The sequence below is a fragment of the Callorhinus ursinus genome, unplaced genomic scaffold, assembly GCF_003265705.2.
Source record: "Callorhinus ursinus isolate GAN/ISIS: 27379988/994484 unplaced genomic scaffold, GSC_fseal_2.0 scaffold2, whole genome shotgun sequence".
NCBI lineage: Eukaryota > Metazoa > Chordata > Mammalia > Carnivora > Otariidae > Callorhinus > Callorhinus ursinus.
This window is the reverse complement of record NW_027397064.1, coordinates 70,300,138-70,312,774: the sequence shown is the minus strand read 5'-3', so window position 1 is coordinate 70,312,774 and position 12,637 is coordinate 70,300,138. Positions and strand designations below refer to the sequence as shown.

Here is a 12,637-nt window from a genome sequence, read left to right as displayed (position 1 = left end):
TTAGGATTGTCCTGTGATAAGGGCCTTTGAGAAGGATATTTCCTACTGGAAAGGATTTATTCCTGCATTTCTTACACACCAATAAGCTAAACAGTCTCCACCAATTAAAACCTGTTTTGTTGAGAAGGGACATTTGCAGTCACGTGGCCCCTTTTTGGATATTTACTTAGTTCTAACATCCCTACGTTCATTTTTGTCTCTAAAGCCATGTTTGCTTGTGCTGACCCTGGGAAGAATCAGAAATACTATGATGAGGAACATCTGCGGGCACCTTCCCTTTCACCTTCGACTCTACTCCAAACTGTAGGGCCTGTTCTGCAAGAACATCTTATTGAATCCTCAGTTCTGGGACTGATTCCTCTGCCAGTTGCAGAAAAAGTATTAAAATCACTGCTCTGAGCAGGGCCTGCTGTGTGGCCTCAGGATGTGCCCTGGGCTGGGATTATACATTTCCCTTTGCTTCTGGGTGACACCTAAGTGATGAAGCAGCAGAGGTAGGGATTAGAGAATTGGTGGCAAAAATAGAAGGGTTTTTTGTTTTGTTTTGTTCTTTTGTCACAGAGCTATAACAGTTGACTATAAATTTGCCTTTGTATCACATCAAAGAATCCTTCAAGGAAGTGGGAAGTAGGGCTGTTTGGAGCCTTTTTAATACACAGGATAGCAGCCACCTAATCCATAAAATGGCACCTGTCTCCCCACTCTCCACCCCCCCCCCCCGTTCTCCTTCGCAGCACTGATTAACCCGATATGTTATTTAGTGTTTTCTCTGGCCTCTGGCTCCCCCAGTAGCAGGGACTTTGTCTTTTCTTCACTGCCGTACCCTCTACATAGAGAACAAAACCTGACCTATAAGAGATGCTCGGACGGTATTTACTACTTGGCTGAGTGACAGTGCTAGAACTCACGTTATTTCTTATCTAATCTTTTAGTTTATACTTTCGTAGGAATTTCTAAAATAGAAGAATAATGTAGCAAAGCATATTCTCATCCCCCAGAAGTCTCACCTACCAACATTAACCATATTTCCTTTCAGTCCTTTTTTCTTTTGTATCTTTTTAATCTCATTAGTAATAAATGCACACACACCTTTTTATTTCAGAGGAAATGAAATGTTACAGATAAAGCTAAGGTAACCATAATCACTTCTTGTGCTCTTAAAATTTCATTAAAGGGCCTTCATTTGTGAAAGGCAGAAGAAGCTAGAGAGATTCTGAACCAGTGCCAGAACTTCTCTTTGTATATTAAAAAAAAAAAAAGAAAAATGTTCTCATCCACTGTAATCTTTTTTCAAAACAAGAGACTCAGAAAGTCCTGGATCAACTCAGGTTGGCCTCTGAACACAACACGCTGGCCTTCCCTTCGGAGTCATTCACCAAGTTTTCTGCCCACCTGCGGTGTCCTACAGCAGCAAGAGGATCCCACAGCGACCCCTGCCTCCCGGTAGCTTACATTCCTGGGTGAGGTAGATGAGGTACCAGTGAGTAAGAAACGCCACCCGTCAGATGCAGACGAAGCAAATACTAAAACTGGGAAAGGTGGTAAGGAGGAAGCGGAGGGCTATGTGTGTAGTGGACAGTGGGGGGCGCGCAGGCGAAGAGCACGTCAGGAGGAGCTGGGGGGGGTACATAACCAGACATACAGGACCCTGTGAGTCAGTGTAAGGACTTTGATTTGCTCGGAGGAGACCGAAAGCCACTGGAGATTGTTCAGCAGTGGGGGGACACGGTCTGACTTCCCTTAAAGGGGTCATTGTGACTTTTGACAAACCTTCCCTTCCACCAAGTAGAGACTAATGGTGGCAACAGTTGTAGCAGTGAAGAAGTGGTCGATTCCGACATGGCTGAAAGAGGCAATGGAATTTGCTGAGGGATCGGGTGAGCAGCAGGAGAGGAGGAAAATGTCAAGGATGACCCCAAGGTCTTTGGCAAAAAAGACCACAGGATGAATTGCACTCACCAACATGGGAAAGCCTGCGGGAGCAGGTTTTTTAGGGAAGACCAGGTGTTTATTTTGGACCTGTGACATTTGAGACGTCTGTTAGACATCCACCAGCAGTGTATGGTCGGCAGTAGAATATACTTGAGTTCAGGATAGAGGTCCAAACTAGAAATACAAATTTGGGAGTCTATAAATGGCATATTTAAAAAAGTGAAATAGGCTGAGATGAATAAGGAAGAAAATGTAGATGGAGAAGAAAAGAGGCTTCAGGGTTTATGGCTAGAGGCCAAGGAAATGGGGAGCCAGCAAAAGAACTCAAGAAAGAGTAGCCAGAGCATTCAGAAAAGGACGTATTGGAAGCCAAGGGAGGAAGTGTTAAGGGTGAGGACATGTCACATGCTCCTGCTCGGCCAGGCAGGATGAGGGCTGAGGCTTGTTCTGCTGAACACTACCGATGTCACACATTGCAGAGAAGATGAGAATTAGAGTTAGGAGAATAGGTAACTCTTCCAAGGAACTGTGCTGCAGAGGGGAGCACAGAAGCGTCTTTGCTTTTCTCAAGCGTTAGCTTTCTACTAGCAGAATCCGTCTCTGCAGACACCTAGCCTAGCTGTTTGTATCAAGGTGTATGTATCACTGGCACAGTCCTCCTTGTCAAGTGTCGCGTTGTAGTCCTTGGAGCCAGTGTCCTTTCCTGCCTCCCGGCCGCCTAGCACTAACAGACGGGGATATAAACACCAGCAGCGCGCTCAGGACCTGGCTGAGAATGGCATGTTTGTGAGGTGTGAAGGCCCTGCAAGGCCATCCTGGGTGTCAGAAATTTCATCTCTGTTCTTCTTTTTTTTGAGGTCTGTGGTCCATTTCGAAAACATAAAATTTAGAAGAGCTCTGTGGTCCATTTCGAAAACATAAAATTTAGAAGAGCTTTGAGTGGGTTGGTCTGACCTGGTTCTACCCTTGACTCATGAGGAACACTAAGAGGGGGTCTTGGGTGAGAGATGGTGGTGCAGATGGATCCAGAAATGCCCGACCTCTAGGAACAAACTGTGCCGCCCCTGAACTTGCCCTGTACTCCGTCCTTGCTGAAGCCCTTGGAATCACTGCACCCCATATCCTGTTGTTTGGGGCAAAGAGAGAGCGCTTCCCGTCTGCTCGCCTTGCTGCTTCTCTCTTTCATGAAAGTTTAACTGGGGAGATAAGAAAAGGAAATCAGATTTTTAGACCCTGTGATACACATTTGAAGTCAGATTTTCTGTGCTGAAGAGGTATTCCGTTATCCTTACGGCTGACTCCCAAGTGCTGATGCACCCCTGATGTGGTGATCTGGAAGCCTGTGCTGAGGCACGAAGCTAGCCTTCTCTCTTCACTTACCGCTGAGGCCACTGAGTAAGAGGAGCAGCTCCTGAGGTGAAAAGCAATGACTCATGGTCGGCAGTGCTTGAACAGAATGCCAGTATTCAGCAACTGTCTTCAGAGAGGAGAATTTACAACCAACCATATTTTCCACATTGAACATTAGGGCACAGATGTACATTTGTTTACATCGAGGCATAAATGATAAGGCGGCAGTGCAGGTGTTTATATGAAGACCTACTAATGGGGGGGAAACAAATTAACTTGGGAGGGTCCTCTGACACTCAGGATGCACGGCCATGGTTGCATTAATCCCAAAGCCCCAGCAAGGTCAGCCCCTTGGTAGATAAGGGGGGAGGCTAGGGACTGACAGCCGAAAGAGGCCCCCAGTTCAAGAGAGTCACTGCTCGTCCCAATCACAGCCTCTCACCACAGACTTGACTTCCTGAGAGCCTCACTTTGGTCCTTGCCACCCTGGCCAGCCCTGAACTTGGCCAACTCCCAGGTACACCTGATTTCCTTGGTTGTGTTTTCCAGCAGCGGCGCCTGTGCCCTCTGGTCCTTGGAGAGATGGCCTCTTGGCCGCTGGTTTGCAGCCTGAATCTCTGCAAGTGGGGCCTGAGGCTGTGCCGCCCACGTTCATTAACATCTTCGCTGTCTCCCTAGATCATCTCTGAAAGTGGTGAAGGCAGCAGCCCAGGTCTTGAATACATTATGGCAATATCGGGACCTCCGGAGCATTTATAAAAAGGTAACTTACAAGAATAGCTCTGGCATAATTAGCATTCATCAGAGCACACATTTGTAATCATTTATTGTAATGAAATGTCATTATTCATTTTGAGAGGTTTCTTTTTCTCTTTTAACTCCACAGGATGGGTGGAATCAGAACCATTTTATTACACCTGTGTCGACGTTAGAGCGAGACCGATTCAAATCACATCCTTCCTTGTCTACCACCAACCAACAGATGTCACCCATCATTCAGTCAGGTCAGTGGGCAAACTCCACTCCTTCGCGAGAATGTTTGTGTGACAGACATTATTTTTCCAGCCAGAAAAGACTGAACATAGACGATTAAGCCTGTCACCTCCAAACACTTAGGAGGTGTATTTGCTCTTCCAGCCAAGAGCCTTCTTTGGGAATTACATGCCATTGTAAACCACAGACCCATGTTCCTCCTTCCATTTTAAAAAGTCTATGCAAGTTTACACATAAATGTATCCCAGGGCCCTCCATCCCATCTCCCCCAAGATTCTGCTTCACTAGGTGTGAGAAGGGGCTTGGGACTCTGTGTTTGACAGGCTGGCCAGGTGATGTGGATGCCGGAGTGCAGGTGCACGCTTTGAGAACCACTGGTTATGCTTGAAAACAGCTGCCCTGCCTGCCCACTAGCCATAAGTTTGGAATCTCCTCCAAAGTGATTTTTTAGTTTTCTTGGTGAGAACTCTTAGAAGCAGGGTCCTTTAGACATCATCTTAATACCTGCGTTCTGGGGGAGCTACAATCTCCCGCACTTTCCTCCTTCCCAGTTAAACCTCCAACCCCGAGCTGTATTCCAGAACCTTCCACCCCACCCCCCACCCCCGCATCCATGACCGATGGGAACAGGCCCTACAGGTGGGTTTGCAGGGATTCCCTTTGATTTGAAAGTTGGGAATCTTGGCAAGCACACTACCTACTTACTAGTGTCTAATTTGGTAGAAAGAATGTTCTGAGACTCAGACTGGGGGAGATTTTTTTGTTTTTTCTTAAGATTTTATTTATTTGAGAGAAAGAGTGTGAGAGAGAAAGCACGAGAAGGGGAAGGGTCAGAAGGAGAAGCAGGGGAAGGGTCAGAAGGAGAAGCTGACTCCCCGCTGAGCCAGGAGTCCGATCAGGACTCGATCCTAGGACTCCATCCCCAGAACTCCCAAGATCATGACCTGAGCTGAAGGCAGACACTTAACCACCCATGTGCCCCCAGACTGCTTTTTATATGTAAGGGCAGAATATTACTACCAAGCCAAGTTAGTCCTATAAATTTAATTCTTAGCTAAATGAAATAGGAAAAATAATAAATATCTTTTTTTATTCGGCTTTAAATCTCCCATTCTGACATATAAATATTATCTGTTGTATTCAACTGTGCTACTGCTGGCAGTCTTATTTCTCATGTGGACAAATGTGGCCAAAAAGACAAATATAGGACTGGCGGTTCTTGCCACATAATTGGATGTCTCCACTTGTACTAGGAATTTTTTAAAATTATCTGTGCCTACTGCGTATGGTGTATATTTTTATCATAGTTTTTAAATTATGAGTTGTTTTCTTCAAAGAGACTTGTGCTTGGTTTTTGACATACTTGCTGAGCTCCCAGGTGTAGCCTGAGGCTGTCTTCTTTTATAAAAATGTTCAGAATCCTTTCGGGACTCAGAAATAGGGGTGTCAGGGGAAACAAGAGATTTGGCTGCTTAACAAAAGGCATATGTAGTACCCGCAAAAGAATAATTTCAGACAGATGAGGGCGTAGTGACTAAGCAATGAGCTTATTTTGAGGACCTCATATATACACACTGGGCAATGTGGATGAGCCCATCCAAGTTCTTGGATTCTGTTTCAGAGGTAAGATAGAATTCATACTTGTTGCTCCAGTTATCCTAAGGGCTAATCCTCCATCTCTCACACTAATGTAGTATAAGCTTACTGGCACTTCTGATGCTTTGCTGATGTGCTTGTGGGAGGTGGGTGGGCACGTTCTTTGTCCTCCTGCCTTCTAGAAAGTAAGCAAGGTGAGTAGCACAGACACTGCCCATGCACGCTCACCTTTGTTGAACACACTGCAACCCTATGTCAGTAAAGTGACCTTTTAGGGAAAAATATTTCAGTGTCGGTCTGCATCGGAAAGCATCAAGGCATGCAGAACCACTGGTGGCAAGGTTTGAAGGCCGCTGCTTTCAAGTGGATCAAGTGAATAAGTGACCCCTTTTATTTATAATTAACTTTAGTGCAAGCAAGATGACTTTTTAATGAGAAAAAAGATGTGTCATGCTTTCCTCCTATGCAGAAATGCTCAAAAGGAGATCTATGGATAGAGACGTTATTATTAAATATTTGGCTCAAACTGGGAAAAACAAATTGGGGTTTTGTGAGGCTCGGCTTGTTAGCATTGTGAACTTCTTGAGGAGCCAGGCTTACTGGGTTTACAAAATTTCCCTGACAGCTGATCACCATAAAAAGAATTACAAATTTTATAGGCTGGGCACTGTTATTCAAACACGTTTAGAGTTGGAGATATTTTTGAAATAAATAAAAATCAAAATATGCGGGGCGCCTGGGTGGCTCAGTTGGTTGGGCGACTGCCTTCGGCTCAGGTCATGATCCTGGAGTCCCGGGATCGAGTCCTGCATCGGGCTCCCTGCTCAGTGGGGAGCCTGCTTCTCCCTCGGACCCTCCCCCCTCTCATGCTCTCTCTGTCTCATTCTCTCTCTCAAATAAATAAATAAAATCATTTAAAAAATCAAAATATGCCATAAAACACCTATTTACTAAAGAGCTGTACATAAAGGATAAAAGATGGGTGTTTTACACGCAGCAGAACTGAGATCATAAAATAACAACTGTAACTCTTAGGTGGCTAATAAGTTATTCTCACTCAATTGTAAAGGCCTGTTGGGAGTCCTGGAGGCCCACCACTGAGGAACCTGCGCGGTTTCTGCCCTGCGCCCCTCCCTAACCAGGCAGTCCGGACTTCAGCCCTCTGGGAAGCTCTGGGAGGGCGGGCCACGCTGGCTCGGGTTCTCGCAGGGTTCTCGCAGCAGCGGATCTGAGGGTTGCCTTCCTGGTCCTCAGCACTGGCTGCTCTTCAACTCACAGTATCTCTGAGAGCTGATTTTTAGCACCAGCTGCGTGGCATTTCTAATTGCTGACCTTTATTTTTCCAGAGAGGATTTTGCAGAGACACTGACAGTCTGCTTTCTCTTTCTTCTCCTTTCTCTCTCCCTCCTCCTCTGCCTCTCCCTTCAGTTGGCAGCACCTCCTCCTCACCAGCACTGTTAGGAATCAGAGACCCTCGCTCTGAATACGATAGGACCCAGCCACCTATGCAGTATTACAATAGCCAAGGGGATGCCACACATAAAGGCCTGTACCCTGGTAAGACGCCAGCTGGGTATGTGATAGAGTATCTCGAAAAGCCACTCGTTTCCAGGCACCCCGCCAGCGGCCTGGGAAGTAGCCCATGCCTGTATTGAGACGGTCCCCCAGCAGCCGACCACGGTCCAGTCTCTCCATTTCCTGCTTCCGAGGCTGTTGCCTTTTCCACTTGTTTTAAGCAAAACAAGCTAAGGTAGTGGCCTAGTGACCACAAATAAAAAGAGCACCGTATCCAAGAGAGGTGGTTGCTGGCTTTGCCCCAGTGCAGTCCCTTTGCTCTGTTCCCTTCCCGTCCATGCAGTGTCTCCCTGTGTTTCCCCTGTGTCAGAACTGAGTTCTGGGATGCTTTGCAAGGCCACATCTCCTAGACTGGCTCATTTCTTAAATTCAAACCTGAGAATGGAGATCAGTTTCGTTTACATTTTCATGGAAAAGAGTTTGAATGAATAACAAAATGTATAATGTGATTCTTCCCGGAGTGATTATATTTTAAGAATAACAAAAATGATGTTGCATACTATTCATATTTTTATGTCATTCAGAAACCTGGGCATCTAATTCATGTGAAGGATGCCAGCCCAAAGAGTTACCAAGATCTCATATTGTCCCCATTCTCAACTCTCTAGCAAATTATAACTGCTCTAGAAGTTTCAAATAAGGGTGTGACTGAGCTACCACAAGAGTACTCTTTCTCAAAAAAACCTGTTTATTAAAAAAAGCTGGTGGCAGTTTAACAACTGCTGGGGGAGCCGTCTCAGTTGTGCTGTTGTCTTTGAAGATGTGATTTCACAGGACTGTTTACTAATCGACTATTGTTACTATGGCAATTAATAGCTCAGAAAATTGCAGATGCTACATTTCAAACACCAAGCTCTTTGCAAAGGAAATGCATCAACTGAAGTGCATTGTTGCTTCAGATTTGCAGCAGCCTGCTTTATTTTAAAGATCGCCTCTTTAGCATGCATGCCCTTCTGTATCTTCTTTGCTTGCTTAAAAAAACAATTTTCCCCCAAGTATGTTTCATTTTCCTCATAAAAAAAAAAAAAAAATCTTTGCTAGCCCTAACAATAAGAGAAGGGTAGCCAATGACATCATCGGGAGTCTGCTGTGGACTCTTGAAGACAACCATCTGATTATCAGATTCTTTTTGTTTCAAAATGTACTTAAAGATGGCAGATACAAGACGGTGCCTCCATGTGGCCAGACTGCTTAGAACACGCCTGTGCCTGCTCGTTCCAGGACCTGGGACTTTGAATCAGAGCTCTGATTCTGAAGGCATGGAGCTTGTTGTAACGTTTCCCTTCCGCATCCGACCCAGCGCTCTAGCTCAGAGCCCTGGAAGAGTGATGTCCCTCGGCTCAGGGAGCCAGGCTGCTGTTCAGAGCCAGCCAGGGAGACCTTTACAGGTATACACAGCTCCTCACAGTGACCAGAGGTTGAGAAGGAAACCTTTTTGGACTGGTATTGCTTTTCGGTGAAACACACACATGACTTACCTTTGCCATACCCATTATCGGCTAATGGCTAGATCCAGGGATCCCAGCTGCCTCTCCCGATCCCCACTGGCACTGGGAAAGGCAGGCCCCATCAGGGACCGTACCAGCCCTAGTGCAGGGAGCCCACACAGCCTAATGGACCGGAGTGATGAGCACTAGTTTTAATTTCATAAAATATTTTCTTACAGGCTCCAGCAAACCTTCACCAATTTACATCAGTTCCTATTCCTCACCAGCAAGAGAACAAAATAGACGGCTACAGGTGAATTTGCAATATCATTTTTACAGAAGGCCGATTAGCAGGGATCGACACAGAAAGGGGTCCGCGCCAGTTGACCTACCAGAGCTGGGCCAACACAACAGGGGCCGAGGAGCTTTCCCTAGGGATCTCTGCTCCTCAGAAGCTCATCTGTGGTTTAAGCAAAGCACCTCCACAGTAGCCTCATGTGCTTGAATATTCAAATCGGTGCTGCTGAGACCACCATGCCACTGATGGGAACCACCTAAGAAGTCTTTAACTCATATTCTTTGCCCAACAATCTCCGTTTCCCACTCCTTTTTTCTGTTAATCTCTAAATTCTCTTCCATCCTCTGGGTGGGGAAAGGTGGTAAGCACACTCCATTCTCTCATCTCATTGTTCTTTTTTGTAAACCTCATGTCCCATCTTCATGGCTCCCTGCACATCCAAGCATCCATGGTTTGAAAACACTTGAGTCGGTGGCCAGGTCTCCATTAGTTTCAGAAGTCAAAGTGGACTCAGCCCTACTGGGGTGGATCCCACTCTCCATCAGAGTGGGGACTAATGGTGGCATCCAATCTGCTTTCACTGGGGGCCTAAAATTTATATCGGTCCTTCCTGATGCCATGCCCACATTAGGTCGTCTGATCTCTCCTCTTACCTTCCAATAATACATGAGCAACTGGGGTTTTCCAAACAATCCTGTATCCTGAACTTCAGATAAGGATACTCTAAGACCTCCCTCCATTTCGTCATCTTTTCTCTGTTGATGGAAGAAAAAAGAACTTACCAAATTATTCATAATTTATGCCATAGTTTTTAAGTCAGGAGGGAAAAAAACTTTAAAATCATAACTCTAACTTAAATTAAAAAGAGAATTTAGCTCTGAAATGCTTATAATGTTAGAATGAACTTGGTTCCAGAACATGATGTTGATATGTACATGGTAAATTTGTTACATCTTACTAAGTGGGGGGGGTTGGGCATGATCAAGAGGGAAAACAGACATAAGAGCCATGACAGTTTTTCTTCAAACATATTTGAAGACATTAATGTGAGGTCAGAGATGAGATAAGATAACACAAAAAGAAATGGGGGCAGGGTGCCCTGACGTGGATGCCCACATGGGTTTCACCTTGCTTCCTTACAAATCTGATTAGTCCTGGCTTGGGGAAGTCTTTCCTATTTGTTCACGTGTCTCTTCCAATTTTATTATTCTGCCCAGGGATTGCTTACCCCTTTAACAGCACCTCACATTTCTTTTAAAACTGAGGGATGGACTCAATCTTCATCTCTAGGTAAATGTTTTAAAGGATGGTTCTGTACATACACAACTATCTGAAGCATGAAAATCCAACCTCCAACCAAATTCATGATGTACTAGTCATGGTTCCCCTGTGTCAAAGCAAAAATCAAGGCCATCCTTTCATTGGGCGTGCCCAGGTAACAGGCCCCTCCACAGCAGAGCACAGAACCGGACCTCTAGCAGGGGAAGGAGGTAGCCAGAGGCCATCTTGGGCTCTCCGGAGACACCAACTTCTACAGGCCTTAAAACAGGACTTGAGCAAACTCTGCCAGCCCACTTATAAACATAGTTTAAAGTCCTTACAGTCTACTAGCAAATACACAGTGTGTACCAGAAAGAACTTTGAACCATATGTTCACAAATATTGAATACTGCTTTAAAAATATGAAGCAGGAAACCCACATTAATTTCCCTTAAACACGTATTTCCAAAAATTGCTTTGATTTATTTGCTTTTTCATTTTGTCAACAGCATCAACAGCTGTATTATAGTCAAGATGACTCCAACAGAAAGAACTTTGACGCGTACAGATTGTATTTGCAGTCTCCTCATAGCTATGAAGATCCTTATTTTGATGACCGAGTTCACTTTCCAGCTTCTACTGATTATTCAACACAGTATGGACTGAAATCGACCACAAATTATGTAGACTTTTATTCCACAAAACGACCTTCTTACAGAGCAGAACAGTACCCAGGGTCCCCAGACTCATGGGTGTAGCATCAAGATGCTCGGTAGAGGAACTCTTCTTTCTAACCTTGTTTGGGTTGAGATGCAAAATCCATCTTGCTGATTTGCTGATGAAATGTGAAAGTGAAATGAAAGGACCAAGTGAAGAGCATATTTTTTTTCTTTTTTGAGGAATTATCAGGGAAGTAAGGAAACCTTTGGGAGAGAGGACTTTCTAAGCTCTACTTAGGTGTTAAATCTAATTACTTGTAGATTCTATAGTCTGGTGAAGGTGTGGGCAATGTGATGAGAGGTTTGAGACATGGGTGAAATGAGATGGGGGATGTGTAGGTCAAATCAAATTAAAGATGATTTTTTTAATGTGAATAAAGTTATGTTCTGATAGTTTGTACAGAAAAAAATAAAATGGATGCCCTTCATGTTTTATTGCTATTACTAAATGTCAAGATTGTATGCTATTATGTCTTGTAAATTTCTTTTGTTGGTGTAAATATGGAAATGCCACATTGGTTAAGTGCCATCATTTGTAATGCAGTGTGTCATTTGAAAAGAGATTTGAAGAAAACTGACAGCTTAAAAAACAAATGGGATACCCAAGGAATTGTTAGCAGTTAAAAACAACTATAACATCCTTTGTTTTCGAAATGAATAGTGTACCTTTGAAGCACAAAGTCCAGTCTGGTATAGAAACGCCATGCCCATTCCCTGCCTCTTTCATAGGACACTTCACTGCCATTTTCTATGCACATGAAAGAAAAATAAATGTGGAAATTTCATCCTTGGAAATTTGTTCCCTGTTCTTTTTTTATTTTCTGTGTGTAATACAGAAAAGCACATTCTATAAATGTGACTCTAACTGCATGTTGTAAATATATCCAAGTTTTATGGACTTTTCTAGTTTTATACACTTTATGAGATGGACTGTACCAAAGAATGAAACTATGACATTTCCTCCTCTTTAATGTACATTGTATTTTTTTTTTTGTCTTCAGAGTGCTGTATGTATTTAACACTGCTTTTCACCTGAATGAAATTACATCTGGCAAGACCAGCCCTAACTAAATTGACAACGACTCCTTTTGGCAATTTTTTTAAGAACTCAATAACTAGGTAAAAACAATGGTTGGGCACTTATTGGTTGACACCAATGCAGGAAACCAAAACAAATTCTAAATAATTATTTTGCTGAATGATCCCATGATCATTCATGATATACATGATAGGGGTTCCAATAATACCAAGCAGCATAACTTGTAAGCTTTTTCTCCATTTGTTGAGATGAGAGGCACCAGCCCCTGGAGGCCCAAAGACAGGCCTTCCTAAGTCTTATGGTTTCCACCCTGGATCTTACGTGGGAAACAACCCATATGGCAAGTCAAACCCAGAGTTGTTGACTGAGCTCAGTATATCCTGCAAATGAGGTACGAATCATAAATTAGAACGTGTGCTTATATTTGTGAGTATATGGAAAGAGATCT

General features: G+C 44.1%; 1 protein-coding gene across 14 annotated transcripts in view; it reads left to right on the top strand.

Moving 5' to 3' along the window:
* Positions 1 to 12,201, top strand: part of PKP4 (plakophilin 4) — a 228,825-nt gene extending 216,624 nt beyond the window's left edge. For 9 of the 14 annotated variants that reach the window (XM_073883809.1, XM_025855694.2, XM_073883803.1 and 6 more), the window contains 5 exons: positions 3,961 to 4,045; positions 4,169 to 4,286; positions 7,300 to 7,428; positions 9,113 to 9,186; positions 10,941 to 12,201. In XM_073883809.1, coding sequence (XP_073739910.1) covers positions 3,961 to 4,045; positions 4,169 to 4,286; positions 7,300 to 7,428; positions 9,113 to 9,186; positions 10,941 to 11,189 — 655 coding nt within the window. In that variant the 3' untranslated portion in view covers positions 11,190 to 12,201. The remainder of the gene's footprint in view (positions 1 to 3,960; positions 4,046 to 4,168; positions 4,287 to 7,299; positions 7,429 to 9,112; positions 9,187 to 10,940) is intronic. The other 5 variants (XM_073883822.1, XM_073883827.1, XM_073883839.1 and 2 more) reach the window with 4 other exon arrangements.
* Positions 12,202 to 12,637: the final 436 nt, after the last annotated feature.